This window comes from Bombina bombina, chromosome 4, assembly GCF_027579735.1.
Source record: "Bombina bombina isolate aBomBom1 chromosome 4, aBomBom1.pri, whole genome shotgun sequence".
NCBI classification, from domain to species: Eukaryota; Metazoa; Chordata; class Amphibia; order Anura; family Bombinatoridae; genus Bombina; species Bombina bombina.
In genome coordinates, this window is record NC_069502.1 from 338,585,011 (window position 1) to 338,603,804 (window position 18,794).

The 18,794-nt window shown below is 36.1% G+C and overlaps 1 protein-coding gene across 1 annotated transcript in view; it reads left to right on the forward strand.

Moving 5' to 3' along the window:
* The first annotated feature begins 259 nt into the window (after positions 1 to 259).
* LOC128656267 (lysosomal amino acid transporter 1 homolog) overlaps positions 260 to 18,794 on the forward strand; it is a 40,681-nt gene continuing 22,146 nt past the window's right edge. The window contains exon 1 of the mRNA XM_053710086.1: positions 260 to 534. Within this exon, the coding sequence (XP_053566061.1) occupies positions 365 to 534 (170 nt within the window). The 5' untranslated portion in view covers positions 260 to 364. The remainder of the gene's footprint in view (positions 535 to 18,794) is intronic.

The window sequence follows — 18,794 nt, forward strand, 5'->3', positions numbered from 1 at the left end:
TAATGAAAGAAAGTATAATTGTGGGAAAATCACGCATATGTGTATATCCTTCCATACAAAATACTAAAGATGTGCCAGTAAGTGTGTCTTAAACATGCCAATCATTCTATAAATAAACTAATTATATACACAAAACAAAGAGCAATCTTCACCTCTTGATTGTAACTATCAATATGATGACTGATATGTTGTATATCTGGTGACGTAAATACGTACACGTTTCTAGTGCGGGCGGGGACTCTTGGAAGGTGTACACGAGTCTTGTCCAATAGCAAAGGATAACCGGGCGCGTTTAGTTAGCTGGCTGTCAGCGGCCCAGAGTCCGGCGAGTAGCCGGACTTGCCTGGGCTTAGTCGCTGCTGTTATGGCTACCGCAGAGTCCTGGCATGTTCAGTTAGTAACCGGCGGGTTGTGCCCCTTTGGGAGTTCATGGATCTGGAATTTACTGCAGCAGTGTGTAGAGAGTGTCTGGGAATACTGGAGTATTGTTATAGGGCTCGTGTCTATCGTCTGCTTCCTCTTCGCTGCGTTACCGTAAGTTGCTGGTCTAAAACATTTACATCTGATTGACAAGTGGTTACTTCAGAGTTCTCTATTGATTGCAGATAATGTAAGAGACCCAGCTGTTGTGCAGTGTTTGCTCTCTGGCGTACGTGGGGTTAAATGACGTGTTACAAAACAAAAGTAATCAGTACTGTAAGTATGCATTGCACATATGCAAGAACAGTAGTAGTAGTATGGGAGTGCAACTGCACTACAGTGACATCAATGTATAGCGTTTTCATACGTTCTGAGTATTCTTCTGTCACCCATTCTTGTTTTGTGTCAGGTTCATGGTTACCTCTTGGTACTTGAGTTATTTAGAGGCATTTTAATGTTTGGCCCCTGTCTTCCATATTAGGGGTCTTAAATACGGACACGCTGGTTTTGTAGATCAGATTTATAATTCATTTCTGCTTTTCACATTGGTGGGTCAGACTCAGGTTCAAAGTTTCTCATGTAGCCACCTGTTTTTGGTATACTACAAGACTTATAACATCATCACGGTTAATTCTTTATAGCAATTTTTTTTTACTGTTATATACCAGCTCAGAATCGTGCTTTTATTCGGGTTGTATACATTTATTTTTAGATATACTGCACAAGTAATTACATTTCACCTGCCTGAATGAACTCTCTTAATGTAAAGGTACTTACTGTTTTGCATACATACCTGCATACATCTTAAAATTGTAGTTTGCTGTTTATTGTATTCATAACCATTGTTGTACATGTTTAGGAATTATATTGATTTTAAAAGCTGAAATTACCATAGTTGCTTAGATTATTATAATTATTATATTTTTTAATGTTGTTTTGGCTGCTTTCGGTTTGATAAAAAAAATTCTCAAGCACAAACAAATACTATATAATAATAAAACAGTGTACAGTATATTGTCCCAGCTAATTTCTGTAAACAAAATATTTACAGAGTTTAAAGAGATCACATCTATTTCAGATAACTGAATATTGAAAGCTAATTATTCATGAAAAAACACAACTGCATACTGCTGGTTATTCAGTATGTTTAGGAATCGCATATACAGCAGTATTTGGAACATGGTTGCTTTTTGTCTGTATTTGGAAGAGGTAGGGAGAACCCCAAGGTTTCCTGTCTAGCAGACATTATTTGCACTGTCCTGAGTTATAATTCGACCTAGGGCAACAGGATTTAGGGTGTTGCAGCGAAGCTAATGATGGTTAGTTCTATGTTGAGATGCAATCGCACTCCTCTGTTCTATTAAAGTGACGGTAAATCCCAGCGTTTAACAAATGCTAGGATTTACCATCACTAAAAATAAAGTGGCGTTTAAGTGATCAGTTATTGCTAAACTCACCCTGACTGTGCCACTGCACATTGCTAAAATCATCGGCTCTGGCCGCCCACGGCACAATGCTCTCCTTCATTGAAGTGACGTTTGCACCTCTAAACCAATAGCCGTGCGTGTCAGCTGGCAGTGTTCTGGTTTAGAGTGCAAGCATCACCTCATTGAAGAAGAGCAATGTACTGTGGGCGGCCGAAACCGCTGAGTTGAGCAAGGTGCAGTGGCACAGTCAGGGTGAGTTTAGCACCCTTTTTTTAAAATAACTTATGACTTAAACTCCACATTATTTTTAGTAATGGTAAATGTCTAGCATTTGTTAAACACTCAGATTTACCATCAGTTTAATGTTTGATCGTTAACTTTTTGTTACAAATGAAATCAGTAATATCTGGTTGCCTAGTGCAGGATTCTTCAAACTCTTTTCCCCCAAGACCCAGTGCCATGATACCACATACCTTTGTGACCCTATTTTTATGCTTGGTCTGAACATTTCTGAAGTAATATACAAGAATTAAAATGTGTGCATACTTTATTCCTGATTGTAGTCAATCTTGAAAATGTTGTAAAAGGTAATACACCCCCACACCCATTCATAAAACACGCACACAACATACACTGTCCTACAACGCACACACATGTTGCAACCCAGTAAACCTGGTGTTGCAACCCAGTAATGGGTCTGACCCGTGGTTTGAAGAACCCTGGTCTAGTGGGTAGTGCATGAACCTACCATTTGTATTGATCTCTGGTTATGATAAATGAGGCTAAAATTGGGGCGGGGCCTGGGCAGAAATGTTCTTAGTGCCTAAAGCTGCCCAAAAACTTAAATACATCACTGGAATAAAGGAAGTGTAGTCATGAGAGCCATTTGTGTGCCTTTTAACTACAGCATGTTCAAGGGGTATTTAGAAAATGAGAACCCAAAAAGATTAAAGGGAAAGTGTACTGTAATTTTGGTTTCTCCTTAATGTGCTTACAATTACTTGTTATACCTGCTGCAGAGTTTAAAATGTATGGGAAATTGTTCCTTTAGTTATGTATATAAAATAACAGTTTCTGCTAACTGAGCCTAATTACAGTGGGCTAATCTTGTAGGGAGAGGATATATCATTATGTTATCTGTCTAATTATTTACACAAAATCCTCCTTGTCTTCTTTATTACTGTTTACTCAAAGAGTGAACATTGAAAAATTAAAATTTTAGCACCTCTCTGTCATAAGCCCCCACTGGGAGCACTGTTTTATCTAAATCGTCTTGTTTATATGATTGTTTTATAACCAGAAATCTTCAGTATGGGTGGGGATACAATAGGCAAAATCTGCTATTACAAAGGGGAGAATAAAAGTGAAGGAGCGATTTGTAAACAATATAATACACTCCAATAGGTGAAATGGATAGTTGGGAACACATTAAAAAGGAGAAAATATTAGAATACACCGTCCCTTTAAGTCTACTGAGCTCCTAACATATAGCTATGTGAGATAAGGAAGAAACTGTGTTGTAATAGCATGGATAATAGTAACTATGTTCAAGGGGCAGTTATGAAAAGGTTAAAGGGACAGTAAACACCTTTTAAGATTTATATACAAAGTGTTTAATTATGTGTAATGAGACAATCTTGCAAAATAATTGTCTGAAAGTTAAGGGTTTAACAAAGGATAATTAGGGAACCAAGCAAAATTGATAACATACGTTCTTCACTGATACCCTGATATGACGATCCTCAGCCCATTGTGGATTTATCATCTTGCCCCAGCTATTTTAAAGGCATAGTCTAGTCAAAAATGTAATTTTCATGATTTAGAACAAGCATGTAATTTTAACCCCTTAATGACCACATCACTTTTCCATTTTCTGTCCGTTTGGGACCAAGGCTATTTTTACATTTTTGCGGTGTTTGTGTTTAGCTGTAATTTTCTTCTTACTCATTTACTGTACCCACACATATTATATACCGTTTTTCTCGCTATTAAATGGACTTTCTAAAGATACCATTATTTTCATCATATCTTATAATTTACTATAAAAAAAATTATAAAATATGAGGAAAAAATGGAAAAAAACACACTTTTTCTAACTTTGACCCCCAAAATCTGTTACACATCTACAACCACCAAAAAACACCCATGCTAAATAGTTTCTAAATGTTGTCCTGAGTTTAGAAATACCCAATGTTTACATGTTCTTTGCTTTTTTTGTAAACTATAGGGCCATAAATACAAGTAGCACTTTGCTATTTCCAAACCATTTCTTTTCAAAATTAGCGATAGTTACATTAGAGCACTGATATCTTTCAGGAATCCCTGAATATCCCTTGACATGTATATATTTTTTTTTAGTAGACAACCCAAAGTATTGATCTAGGCCCATTTTGGTATATTTCATGCCACCATTTCACCGCCAAATGCAATCAAATAGAAAAAATCGTTCACTTTTCACAAATTGTTTCACAAACTTTTGGTTTCTAACTTAAATTATTTACAAACAGCTTGTGCAATTATGGCACAAATGGCTGTAAATTCTTCTCTGGGATCCCCTTTGTTCAGAAATAGCAGACATGTATGACTTTGGTGTTGCTTTTTGGTAATTAGAAGGCCGCTAAATGCCACTGCGCACCACACGTGTATTATGCCCAGCAGTGAAGGGGTTAATTAGGGAGCATGTAGGGAGCTTTTTGGGGTAGTTTTAGCTTTAGTGTAGTGTAGTAGACAACCCCAAGTATTGATCTAGGCCAATTTTGGTATATTTCATGCCACCATTTCACCGCTAAATGCGATCAAATTAAAAAAAACGTTAATTTTTTCTCAATTTTAGGTTTCTCACTGAAATTATTTACAAACACCTTCTGCAATTATGGCACAAATGGTTGTAAATGCTTCTCTGGGATCCCCTTTGTTCAGAAATAGCAGACATATATGGCTTTGGCATTGCTTTTTGGTAATTAGAAGGCCTCTAAATGCCGCTGCGCATCACACGTGTATTATGGCTAGCAGTGAAGGGGTTAATTATGTAGCTTGTAGGGAGCTTGCAGGGTTAATTTTAGCTTTAGTGTAGAGCTCAGCCTCCCACCTGAAACATCAGACCCCCTGATCCCTCCCAAACAGCTCTCTTCCCTCCCCCACCCCACAATTGTCCCCGCCATCTTAAGTACTGGCAGAAACTCTGCCAGTACTAAAATAAAAGGTATTTGGCCCTTTTTTTTTTTTTTAAAAAAAAAAGCATATTTACATATGCTGATGTGTAGGATCCCCCCTTAGACCCCAACCTCACTGATCCCCCACCAAACTGCTCTCTAACCCTTCCCCTCTGCAATAATGGGCGCCATCTTGGGTACTGGCAGCTGTCTGCCAGTACCCAGTTTTGTAACAAAATGTGCCTTTTTTTTTTTTTTAATTCCCTTTTCTGTAGTGTAGCTTTCCCCCCCCCCCCCACCGAGACCAACCCCCAACCCCTTCCAGGACCCTTAGATTGCATTTTAGTGTTTGTTTTTTTTCAACTTTTTAACTTTTTTTTTTCTGTAGTGTAGCGGTTCCCACCGGCTCCCGCCCCGTGCACGCGCCCGACCACCACCCCCGTGCACGCGCGCGCTCCCGTGCGCGCCCCCGTAGCTCCCGCCCCCGATCCCGCCCCCCTCCACTCCACATAGCGCACCGATGGCCACCACCCGCCTCCCACGTAAGCTCCCACCCACCAACGATACCGGCCATCGATGTCCGGTGCAGAGAGGGCCACAGAGTGGCTCTCTCTGCATCGGATGGCCAAGGGGGGTTATTGCAGGATGCCTCCATATCGAGGCATCACTGCAATAACCGGAAAGCAGCTGGAAGCGAGCAGGATCGCTTCCAGCTGCTTTCCAGACCAAGAACGTACGCCACACGTCCTCGGTCATTAACTGACTTTTTTTTGAGGACGTGTGGCGTACGTCCTTGGTCGTTAAGGGGTTAAGCAACTTTCTAATTTACACTTATCAATTTTACTTTGTTCTTTTGGTATGTTTATTTGAAAAAAGCATGCATGTAGAAGCTGGCCCATTTTAGGTTCATCACCTGGGTAGCACTTGCTGTATGGTGTGTAAATGTATTCAACAATCAACAAGCGCTACCCAGGTGCTGAACCAAAAATGGGCCACTCCTAAGCTTACATTCAAATTAAGATACCAAGAGAACAAAGAAAATTGATAATAGGAGTAAATTAGAAAGTTGCCTAAAATTGCATGCTCTATCTGAATTATGAAAGTTTAATTTTGATAACTATCCCTTTTAATCTTTTAGTCAACCGGTGGTCATGGCCAGCTAGATGTCTTTTTCTGTTTTTATGAGAATACCATTGAAAATGGCAAATTCCTACAGGACTACGTGTGACTGCAGTTTCCATTGGGGCATCAATCAGGAGAGAAGCCCCTTATGCTGGAATTAAAGTTGTTGAGATGCTAATTTCTACAAAGCCCAGTGACTCCAGTGTCCAAGACAACAATGCTGTAAAGCAGGGCTCGATAAACCCAGGAGCCTGGTAGCCACTGGCTCCTAGAATTTTACCCCTGGCTCCTAACTTTTTGGGTTATTCTCCATATGTCTATATACAAATCCAACGGTCTGGCTCCTAAAAATATGCCTGGCTCTGAAATTATCTTACTGGCTCCTAATTTTTAAACACATTTGTCAAGCACTGCTAAAGCAGATGCTTCTCTTGCAGTCACGTCAAGATAGCTTTCCTTGTTTTCATTACTCTTCAAGGAAAGCCCAGTACATTTAAATAAAATGGGCTACAACCTGAATTAGTTCTAGGACATAAAGCTTTCTCTACCAACAACTCATCCTACTGCATACATTTTCTTGCATGTTCTCAGTGAAGACAAGTGGATTCTGAATCAAACTCACACTACTTTGCTAGAAGAAAAAAACAATCTGCAATGGGCAGACAATCACTTGTAAGTCTGTATCATAATAACATTATATAAAATACAAGTTATGTAAAATACAAGAGGTCTGGTTTAGATTTGGGCCTTTGGTAGTTATGACTCCATTCCGGCTTGTTTCTTTATAATTTTATGCCCAGTACTAAGACACATGCCTTTAAGTGAAGGTAAACTTTGATGAATGAAAGTCCGTTTTTTAAAAAATACTGTTAAAAACAGGGGCACTTTCATTCATCAAAGTTTACAAATCAGCCGTTTTGATTAAAAACTTACCTTTGTTTTTTTTCTCAGCCAAAGCAGCTTCCCCCTCCTGGAGATCCTCTCTTCACACTTCATCAATGACTAATTTGGCTTCCTCCAATCACAGCATGCCCTCAGGCAATAACCACCCTGGGGGGGAAGTCGTGATTGGAGGAAGCCGAATTAGTCATTGCTGACGTGTGAAGAGAGTTTTTCTAGGAGGGGAAAGCCGCTGTAGCTGTGAAAATAAAACGGGTAAGTTTTTAATCGAAAGAGCTGCTTTGTAAACTTTGATGAATGAAAGTGCCCCTGTTTTTTAATAGTATTTTTAAAAAACGGGCTTTCATTCACCGAAGTTTACCTTGCTCTTTAAGAATGCAAGCCTATGTACCAAGCTTAAAAACGTTTTCCTTTGCCATTATAATTTACCCTTTCATCTGAGGAGGAGATTAAGTCAGAAGAGGACACATTTTTCTTTAATCTTGGCACCCAGTTCCAGGTGGTTTACAGCAGGTGCTTCCATCTGAGGAGGAAATTAAGTCAGAGGAGGACAGCATTTTCAGCCATGGAACCACTATGACACACTAATTAGAGCTCTAGTATTCTCATCCATAGCCAAGTTTGTATTTTTCATCAGTTTCCATGATTGATTGTTTTTTATTTTGTTAGTTTTTAAAGAGTCAGTACATTAAAATTTCATGATTCAGATTATGCCATTTTAAACAACCTTCCAGTTTATTTCTGCAATTGTGATTTTGTTCTCTTTGTATCCTTATTTGAACAGCATATCAAGGTAGGGTCAGGAGGAGCAATTACGCTACTGGGAGCTAGCGGATTGGTTGCTGCACATATATGCCTCTTTTCATTGGTTCAACCTATTTGTTCAGCTAGCTCCTAAACCTCCCTAGGTTTACTCTTCAACAAAGGTAAAATAACAGACCAGATTTGATCATACAAATACATTGAAAAGCTAGTTAAACTGCATGCTCTGTTTCAAAAGTGAAAGGTCAATTTTGACTTTTTTGTTCTTGTCCCTTTTAAAAATTAAAGGGACAAATGGCAAATTTGAAAGTACAAGTTTGTTCCTGGTTGAATATCTCTCTCTTTGTGTTGTGTAGGTTATGTTACCACAACAGTCTTGTGCAGTTAAGTGCATGTTGTTAGAAGATTAAAAACATAGTTACAAGACCCTTTTTAATACTGTTCCTACTTAGGAACCATTCTTGTTTAGTAACATAAATAAGGTGACAGGTTGTTTAAGACCTTGATAGCCACTTGGTCTTGGAGAATACTTTGCCCTGCACCTTAGGCAAAATAGGAACCACCAGCTGCTCACAGGGGAGCTTATTTCGCAAATTTTACCCCCACAGATTGGCTGTTACTTAAAGTGATTGTATACTTTAACAAATTAATGGCCAGTATTACATGATACTCTTAAAATCAGTGGCACTTTAATTCATTAAAGTTTACAATGACACTTATTTTTAAAAATACTTACCTTTGCCTTATGGTAAACATAACGCAAATCCTCCAGCAGCATTTGTTGATTTCTTTTGCAGATTGATGACAAATCTGGCTTCCTCCAATCATTGTGTGCCACCTTTGACGTCCAGCTTATGGGGCAACACAATGATTGGAGGAAGCCGGATTCGTCATTAATATTCTACTGAAAGCAGCAGATGTGGGCTGAGGATCGGCGTTATGTTTACCATAACGCAAAGGTAAGTATTTTTAAAAATAAGCATCATTGTAAACTTTAATGAATTAAAGTGCCCCTGGTTTAAGAGTATTCTTTAATACTGGCCTTTAATTCAGTAAAGTTTACTATCACTTTAATGGACCTTTTTAATGTTCTCTTTTACATGCCATTCCAGGAGTTAACAAATGTACATAAAACTTAGTAGCCTGCTAAAATATGTCAAATTATTTATGTAACAAACAACCTACACTCACTGGTATTCTCAAATAAAACTAAACATGATGTTTTGCTGTGTCGGCTGTTTCCTCAAATAAAATGGTTTACACACAGTGTAACATTTCCTGTGAAGAACCAAGTGTGCACGAAGCAAAATCAAAAATTCAAGCTAAAAATATGCAATAAACCAAACGGACTTCAAATCAACAGATCATACAACATAATGTAAACGGGTAAAGAGGAAGATGCATGTTATCTGTATATGCAAATAGTGATACCAGTAAAAAATAGTACTAATAATAAATACAGGGTCTGAAACTACTACAGAATAAACTTCATACGATAGAATATAGATATAACCAAAATAACATCAGACTAATAAATTGTAGCTAGAAAAGTGGGTTGCTCCCAAACTCTATTGAACAAAGGAATACATATTAAAGGGCTATAATGGTAAAATATTACGTAGAAGTAACACGCTGGACCCGAGCTGAAACTACCGCTCATCACACAACAAAGCTGTGTAACTAGCGCTGCTGATTGGATCACATAATGGATACATAACAGACATATTGGGAAACTAAATAAAACAATGGCTTCTTGGCATGAACAATTATTGGTGCCATATGAAGGGGTAAAATAATGAACTCAAAAAAGTCCAGAACAGTGTGTGGACAAAAAATGTTGCTAATCCAGTTTAGTTAAGCCAATAGATAAAACAGTAACATGGTCTATTAGAGACGCTTATCTCTGACGTAAATGGTGCTACACACCCTGTAGGTAACCAGCCTGACTTTTCTTCTTCAACAGCTAAAGAGGAATACAGATCTATACACTATGACAGCTAGCAGACAAGCTGCCAAGTAGGTCAACAAACCATAGACTCTAGGTGAATCACAGACTGTGTCTACAGTCACACTGAAAATATTAAAATATTAGCTCATCATTATACAGAGTATGATTAATCTGTAAGAAATGTAACAAAACCAGCCAAAATCAAATGCAGCAGCAACTCCCTGAAGCTGTCTTATACCATCTGCATATGTACTGTATACTCAAACGCCACCTGCAAAGAGCAGTCCTATTTAGCCTACATGTTAGCACCATATTGATGGATGGAATTAAGTCTATGGATCCAACTTGTTGCTAATTGCAAACTAATTATATATTATTTACCTTTCAGCATATTATTATATTATGACACATGGTGCAGCTGGGACACCCAAATGAGCGTATTCTTCCTGTATTTAAAGTGATTGTAAGGAATTAAAGTCCAGTATCTAAAAATATTTTTAATAAGAAGGGCACTTTAATTCATTAAACGTAACAAAAATGCTTTTAAAAAAGAATCTTACCTTTTCTTTCCGGTAAACAGACCGCCGATCCTCCGCCCTCATCTTCTGTGTTTTGCAGATCGATGACAAATCCAGCTTCCTCCAATCTTTGCGTGCCTCACGAGCTGGACGCCAATGGGGGCACACAACGATTGTCATCAATCTGCAAAATACAGAAGTAGATGAAGGCGGAGGATCGCCGGTCTGTTTACAGTAACAAAAATGTATTTTTAAAAAAAAGCATATTTGTAAACTTTAATGAATTAAAGTGCCCCTGTTTTTTTTAAGAGGTGGGTGCATGTATATATATATATTTTTTTTTTTTATATATATATAATGGACTTTATTTCTTTAACCTTTACAATCACTTTAAAGGGACACTAAACTCAAATGTTTTCGTTTGATTCAGATAGAGCATGCAATTTTAAGCAACTTTCTAATTGACTCCTATTATCAAATTGTCTTCATTCTCTTGGTATCATTATTTGAAATGCAAGAATGTAAGTTTAGATGCCGGACCATTTTTGGTGAACAACCTGGGTTGTTCTTGCTGATTGGTGGATAAATTCACCCACCAATAAACAAGTGCAGTCCATGGTCCAGAACCAAAAAAATAGCTTAAATGCCTTCTTTTTCAAATAAAGAAAGCAAGCGAATGAAGAAAAATTGATAATTGGAGTAAATTAGAAAGTTGTTTAAAATTGCATGCTCTATCTGAATCACAACAGAAAAAATATGGGTTCAGTATCCTTCATAAAGCATTGAAATGCTTCTATCTTCTCTAAGACTTGGTCCTCTATGGAACTTCACTATAAGCGGATCACATTTTGAAATTATTGCATTTGTGTTTGGAATATCTAAATGATGAGCCTTGGGTCAATTACTTTTTAAGATCCTTATCATTGTATTTCTGATTAATAAAAACTATTAAAAATACTGTAAGGTATTAATATAAAAAGAAATTCCTGAGGAGGAAAAAACTTAAGAGGATGCGCTTGGAACACAGGTTATCAAAGTGGGACCTACCACTTTATGATTGGGTTTGTACCCGTATGCATAAATAAAAAAAAAATATTTTTATAAACAGCACAGTGTTTGGTATGTGTAAAAAATTTATAATAATGACGAAAATAAATTGTGTGTAAAACAAGTGCTCAGGACAATTTGTGTATAATATTAGTGATACATTGAAACAATCAGATATCACAGATAAATAATGATATTTGTGGCGATTAGTAAAATATAAAAAAAAAAAAAAAAAAAAAAAAAAGTACTTATCAATGTCCCAAAAATTGCTGTGATGTAAAAAATAAGTGTCCAATCCTAATATGTGAACGGTGATGTGTTCAGGTGTTTGGCGTGCTCCTCTTGTGTCCCGCGGTGCGATGGGTCAGGGTGTCTAGAATGGAAGATAAACAAGGGGCGCCAACATAGTGTGAATCGTTCAAACAACAAGTATAAAAGTGATGTGCAAAAAACTACTCACAAGGAAAGTGGCACCTTAAATGAATAAGGTGCGATAAAGCAGGCTGACATTCAAATTCCAGCAGTCAGTACGCTGGAGGTCTCACCCAGAGGACCTGTGGAATCCAGATAGGCGTCTAGAAAGTAGCACCCACGTTTTTTAGGGCCAATGGCCGGACCAGGTGAGCTGCAAGCTGATAGGTGTTCTCCTGCTGCACTCACGCCACCGAGACTTTTCTCCAAAAACGACAGTGTCAGTGTATGAAAGGTTCCGTGGTAAAAGTCCTGTTTCAAAAACAAGTGGATCGTGGAAAGAAGCAAAAATACCGGGTCGTGGTATAAAACAAACAGTATTTATTTTGCAACGCGTTTCTCAGTCTATTCCAGACCGTTTCATCAGGCATAATCATAGTTAACAATAGAGATCTATTTAAACCCACAGTGACCCGGAATTGAAACAAAAGGTCAACTCTATTAACAATGTTGCAATTGCAAAAACATTTAACTTTTGATACATTGTATAAATTGGTTTGAACAATTTTGACCACACAGATAACACTTAAATAAAAAGTATATAAAAAACCCTATTCGCAATTACCAAATATATCTGGAAAAAAATAAAATATCTCATAGTAAACTGGACATATATTAACATGTGTGTATATGTATATCTCATCTCCTGGTTGGATTCGAACCCAGGACCTAATGTGTGCTAGGCAATGGAAAAATCAAAAGGCTACCTTTATGTCTTGTTTGAATTCCTTGCAAAAAGGATTAGTATTGATACAAAATATATAAATTGATCTACATGTCTCACAATGTCTAGAAGATAATCTTATTGGTCTTTTTAATAAATGACTCTAATTTTTAAAACCAAACTAAAAGGAATTTTCTTATAAATATAAAACTAAAAAAGAAATGTTCGTGACAAATGCTTACTATAAATAAGTGACATATAAAAATTGTAAAAAATATATATGTATATATATATTTTATTTTATGGCTCCACTGGACTTGAACTTGGGACCTTCTGTATGTTAAGCGAGCATGAAACTGATAAGGCTATCTTGAAGGGCTATTTTTATGTTATATATTGGAGCAGAAATATGTTAGGAATTATGTGATTAATAATATGTATATATATATTTGGGACTCCACTGGACTCGAACTTGGGACCTTTTGTATGTTAGGCGAACAAGAAATGGGTAAAGCTATCTTGAAAGTTTATGTTATATATTGGGGCGGAAATATATTTGGGAATTATGTTATTAATTGTTTCCAATCATATACAACAACCAAATAGACTAAAAAGTGTATCCAGAATGTATATAAACAATTGTAGGTGTATGTATTGATGAATAATCAAACATTCAAAAAGATGAAATGTGCAAAATAGTGTATCGTAGAAAATAATATAAATCAGGTATGTAAAATATAATATAATATGAAACTATATAGGTGCTTGGACTATTAGGTTTAGAACCGGATAGACAAGTGCATACATATACACAACTATGTGGACATGCTCATCATGGGCATATACACATAAATATAAGTGTATGGAAACATAACATATTCTATATGTGTCTAAATTGCATTAATGCAATATATTATTGAAGACTGACAAAGAAGAGAAAAAGAAATAAGAGAGATATAATGTAGTGGTATCAACATATTGTAGTGTTTGTTAATGTATATCAAAAAATATAAGAAAATATGATGTACTAGACCCTAAAAGCTAAATCTCATATTAGATATAAATGTAACCTGTATAAAAGTGATAATTTATGTGAAGGCTGCCAAATCTACATTGGCGTTTAAGCCTAATGGATACAAGGTTTTGAGTTTGTGTATCCAATATGTTTCTAATTGCCTGAGTTTAATCAGACGATCATAATCTGTGGAAGGTGGTACATGATCAATAGGGATAATTTTATAGATATCTGAACTCCCGTCATGTATCGTTTCACAATGGTTGGGGACACTATGGTTGGTTTTAGTTTTTTTACAATTTTTACAATTTCGATGATGTTCACCCCAACGGGTACGGAGATTTCTAATAGTGCGCCCTACATACTGGACGCCACAAATACAATTAAGGAGATACACTATATATTTAGATTCGCAATTGAGACGATGTGTGATTTGATAAGTTAAACCAGTAATATTGGATTTAAAAGATTTTTGTGAAATTGTAAATTTGCACATGTTGCAACCTCTTTTGCCACATTTAAATGATCCATGGGAAGCTAAAAAGTTTAAAGTTTTGGTTTGTTTATTGGACCGAAATTGGCAATGTTTTACTCTTTTACTGGGGGCTAATTGATTCCTTAAAGTGGGAGCTCGTCTATATACAATTTTGGGTTTTTCACCGACTATATCTTTAAGGAAAGGATCCTTTTGGATAATGTTCCAATGTTTATGTAGTATGTTTCGAATTTTGTAGTGGTTGTTATTGTATTGTGTAATGAAAAGTGGTTCACAAACAACGTTGTTTGTGGATTTCTTTTTGGTTTGATTGTTGGTGCTATTTTGGACTTTTTCAAAGATTAATTCTCTATCTAGATTGCGTGCTTTTTTAAGACATTGATTTAGTAGATCTATAGGATAACCTTTGTCTACAAAGCGTTGGTAAAGAACCTTGCTTTGAATGTCAAAAGATTCTAAATTGGAGCAATTCCTGCGTATTCTCTTAAATTGGCTGTATGGGATGTTTCTTTTCCACCCTATATGGTGGTTACTAGAGAAGTCTAGATAGCTGTTGCTATCGACTTTTTTGAAAAAAGTTTGAGAAATGATGTTACCTTGATTATCCCAACTTAGTAATAGATCCAAGAATTCTATTGAAGATTTTTGTATATTAGCTGTGAAGGTTAAACCCATCTGATTCTGATTTAAATGTTCTATTAGTGTGTTAGCTAGCTCGTGGCTCCCTCTTAAAATAAAAATCAGGTCATCTATATAGCGGCCATAGTATACCAGGTTCGCCCAAAAGCTTGAGGAATAAATATATCGGTCTTCAAAGATTCCCATAAACAAATTTGCAAAGCTCGGGGCGAACCTGGTACCCATGGCCGTCCCCTTGACCTGTAGAAAAAATCTATCTTGAAAAATAAAATAATTGTGCTTAAGGATGTATTCTATTCCTTCCAATATAAATTCTTTTTGGATGTCTGGCATATATAGGTCCTTTTCCAAAAAGATGGAAACTGCATTAATACCCATGTTATGGCAAATGTTAGAATAAAGGGAGCCAACATCACAAGTGATCCAAATTAGATCATCGTTAGTAGAAATGTTTTTAAGTTGATATAGTAAATGTGTGCTATCTCTGATATAGGAGGGTAAAGTAACAACATATTTTTGTAAAAATTGATCTAAATAAAAAGATAAATTGTATGTGAGGTTACCAATGCCTGCTATAATGGGGCGTCCAGGTGGATTAACTTGATCTTTGTGGATTTTGGGAAGGTGGTAATAGTGTGCCACACTAGGATTTGTGACTTTGAGAAATTCTTTCTCTTCTTTATTTAGAATACCTGTGGATATGCCCTTTTGTATTAGTGTACTGTACCCTTTTAGGAAAATACTTGTTGGATTGAAAGAGATTTCCCTATAATATTCAGTGTCTGTTAAAATTCTATTGGCCTCTTTGAGATAATCTCCTAGATCTTGTAGGACAATACCACCGCCCTTATCTGCATCCTTGATTATCAGATTTTTATTGTTGGCTAGCATACGTAAAGCTGTTTGTTCGCTTTTGTGTAAATGGTACTGTTTTTTGTGATCTTTTGAAAGTTTTTCAAGATCCTCAATGACTGATCTTTGATATAATTCTATATAGTGGTTTGTTGAAAAAGATGGTGTAAATTGGGATTTTACCTTAATATCTGTATGAATATAATCATCAAATAAATGGGTAGTTAAGCTTTCTGTTTCTGCAAATATGACCTTCATATTCTTATTAGGGGTCATATTATTGACTAGTATAGTCTGTGTATTTTCAGGTTGTATATATTTTTGTTGTTTTAGTTTCTTTTGTGCAAAGAATTTCTGCAAGGATAGTTTCCTTGTAAATTTATTAACATCCACAAATAGATGATATAAGTTGTGAGGATTGGGTGGGCAGTATGTAAGGCCTTTGTGGAGTACTCTTTTCTCATTAGTTGTTAGAATGTGCGATGATAAATTGAATATACCTTGTTCTAATTTGGATAATTTTTTTTTTTTTTTTTTTTTTTGGCTGATAAACCCCTTCCTCTAGACCCTCTTGGTCTGAAGTGTACGGTCTTTTTCGTTGTTTTTCTACACTTAGGTTGCTGTTTGGAAAGGGATGTCTGTTGTGATTTTGGCCATTCTCTAAAAAAGAAGAGGAATGTTCATATGAGGTGCCTGGTGTGTTTTCTTCATCTGGCAAAGATGCTAAAATATTGAATCTATTTGTGTGTTCTAATGGATTGTTTGGTTTGAGTGTATGCCCATGGGGTCTCTCCAAAAGTGTTCTATTAGGTTGTTGTGTATGATAATTTGTTGTAACCTGATTGTGAGAAGTAGGATGATTGGAATGAGGCCTGAAGCCATGCTGGGGTGAAAAATGTTGTTGATATGTGTTAGAATGGTTATCACGAAATTGACTCTGATATGTCCCTTGTGGATATTGTTGGGAATGTCTATTTGTGTTGGAGTAATAAGTTCTAGGTCCATAGTTATTACGGGGGTTTGGGGAATTGAATCTGTAATTCTCATTGTAGTGCGGTCTATAATTAGTATTGTAATTGTTATGTGTATTCCTGTAGGTTCTGTTTTGTTCTCTTCTATAGTTTCTATTGTGAACAGTCGTCCAATTTTCACCCTCTGTTTTGTGTGATGTATAAGAGTTTTTTTGTCCCTTGTTTTCTTCATTTGGATTATTAGAAAGTGTGAGTTTTTCTTTTTCAACTCTATTGAAAGTGTAAACTTGGTTATTATTATAATCTATTTGGTCCCTCTGTAATTTTTTGCTTTTACTCTGGACGATGTCATCTTGATATTTATCAGTGCGGTCAGTAATTTCTTTAAGAATTTTTTGATATTCAGGGTTATTAACATGTGATAATAGATCTTTTTGTATCTTTTCAATATTCTGACTGCATTCGTCAGTTAATTTTTGTCTATGTTCGATCAAAATTTTGATTAAACTAAAAGAACAATCATCCAAGGCTTTATACCAACTGTCTAATAAATCTTTGTCTTCCTTAAAAGAACAATGTTTCAAAATTCGTAAACCCCTAGGGATTTGTTTGATTTCTATATATTTTTCTAGAGTTTTTAAATCCCACCAATGGCGGTGTTCTTTCATAAGTTCCTCTTCTAACAGATGGAACAAATCTTTCATAGATTTCAAAATACTGGGGTCAGAGTAAGTTTCTAGAGTGACAGTGTTACCTTGCAAAATATAATTAGACCGTTTTTTGTTTCTGTCATCCCTAGATTGCATATTGGGATTGAAAGGTAATTGCTAGGTGTGTTAAATCAATGGGTTAATAAAAAATTATGAGTGGATGAAGAAAATTAAATTGCTAAATCCTAAAAATAGATGCTATATAGGTACTCACAATATATAGAAACTGAAATGGATATCAATAAAATATATGCACCTAGTAAAAAAGTTATTAAAATATTAAAATAAGCAAGCAATCCTCTGATATCACCAAAATCTAAATAATATAAAAAGAAATTCCTGAGGAGGAAAAAACTTAAGAGGATGCGCTTGGAACACAGGTTATCAAAGTGGGACCTACCACTTTATGATTGGGTTTGTACCCGTATGCATAAATAAAAAAAAAATATTTTTATAAACAGCACAGTGTTTGGTATGTGTAAAAAATTTATAATAATGACGAAAATAAATTGTGTGTAAAACAAGTGCTCAGGACAATTTGTGTATAATATTAGTGATACATTGAAACAATCAGATATCACAGATAAATAATGATATTTGTGGCGATTATTAAAATATAAAAAAAAAAAAAAAAAAAAAAAAAAAGTACTTATCAATGTCCCAAAAATTGCTGTGATGTAAAAAATAAGTGTCCAATCCTAATATGTGAACGGTGATGTGTTCAGGTGTTTGGCGTGCTCCTCTTGTGTCCCGCGGTGCGATGGGTCAGGGTGTCTAGAATGGAAGATAAACAAGGGGCGCCAACATAGTGTGAATCGTTCAAACAACAAGTATAAAAGTGATGTGCAAAAAACTACTCACAAGGAAAGTGGCACCTTAAATGAATAAGGTGCGATAAAGCAGGCTGACATTCAAATTCCAGCAGTCAGTACGCTGGAGGTCTCACCCAGAGGACCTGTGGAATCCAGATAGGCGTCTAGAAAGTAGCACCCACGTTTTTTAGGGCCAATGGCCGGACCAGGTGAGCTGCAAGCTGATAGGTGTTCTCCTGCTGCACTCACGCCACCGAGACTTTTCTCCAAAAACGACAGTGTCAGTGTATGAAAGGTTCCGTGGTAAAAGTCCTGTTTCAAAAACAAGTGGATCGTGGAAAGAAGCAAAAATACCGGGTCGTGGTATAAAACAAACAGTATTTATTTTGCAACGCGTTTCTCAGTCTATTCCAGACCGTTTCATCAGGCATAATCATAGTTAACAATAGAGATCTATTTAAACCCACAGTGACCCGGAATTGAAACAAAAGGTCAACTCTATTAACAATGTTGCAATTGCAAAAACATTTAACTTTTGATACATTGTATAAATTGGTTTGAACAATTTTGACCACACAGATAACACTTAAATAAAAAGTATATAAAAAACCCTATTCGCAATTACCAAATATATCTGGAAAAAAATAAAATATCTCATAGTAAACTGGACATATATTAACATGTGTGTATATGTATATCTCATCTCCTGGTTGGATTCGAACCCAGGACCTAATGTGTGCTAGGCAATGGAAAAATCAAAAGGCTACCTTTATGTCTTGTTTGAATTCCTTGCAAAAAGGATTAGTATTGATACAAAATATATAAATTGATCTACATGTCTCACAATGTCTAGAAGATAATCTTATTG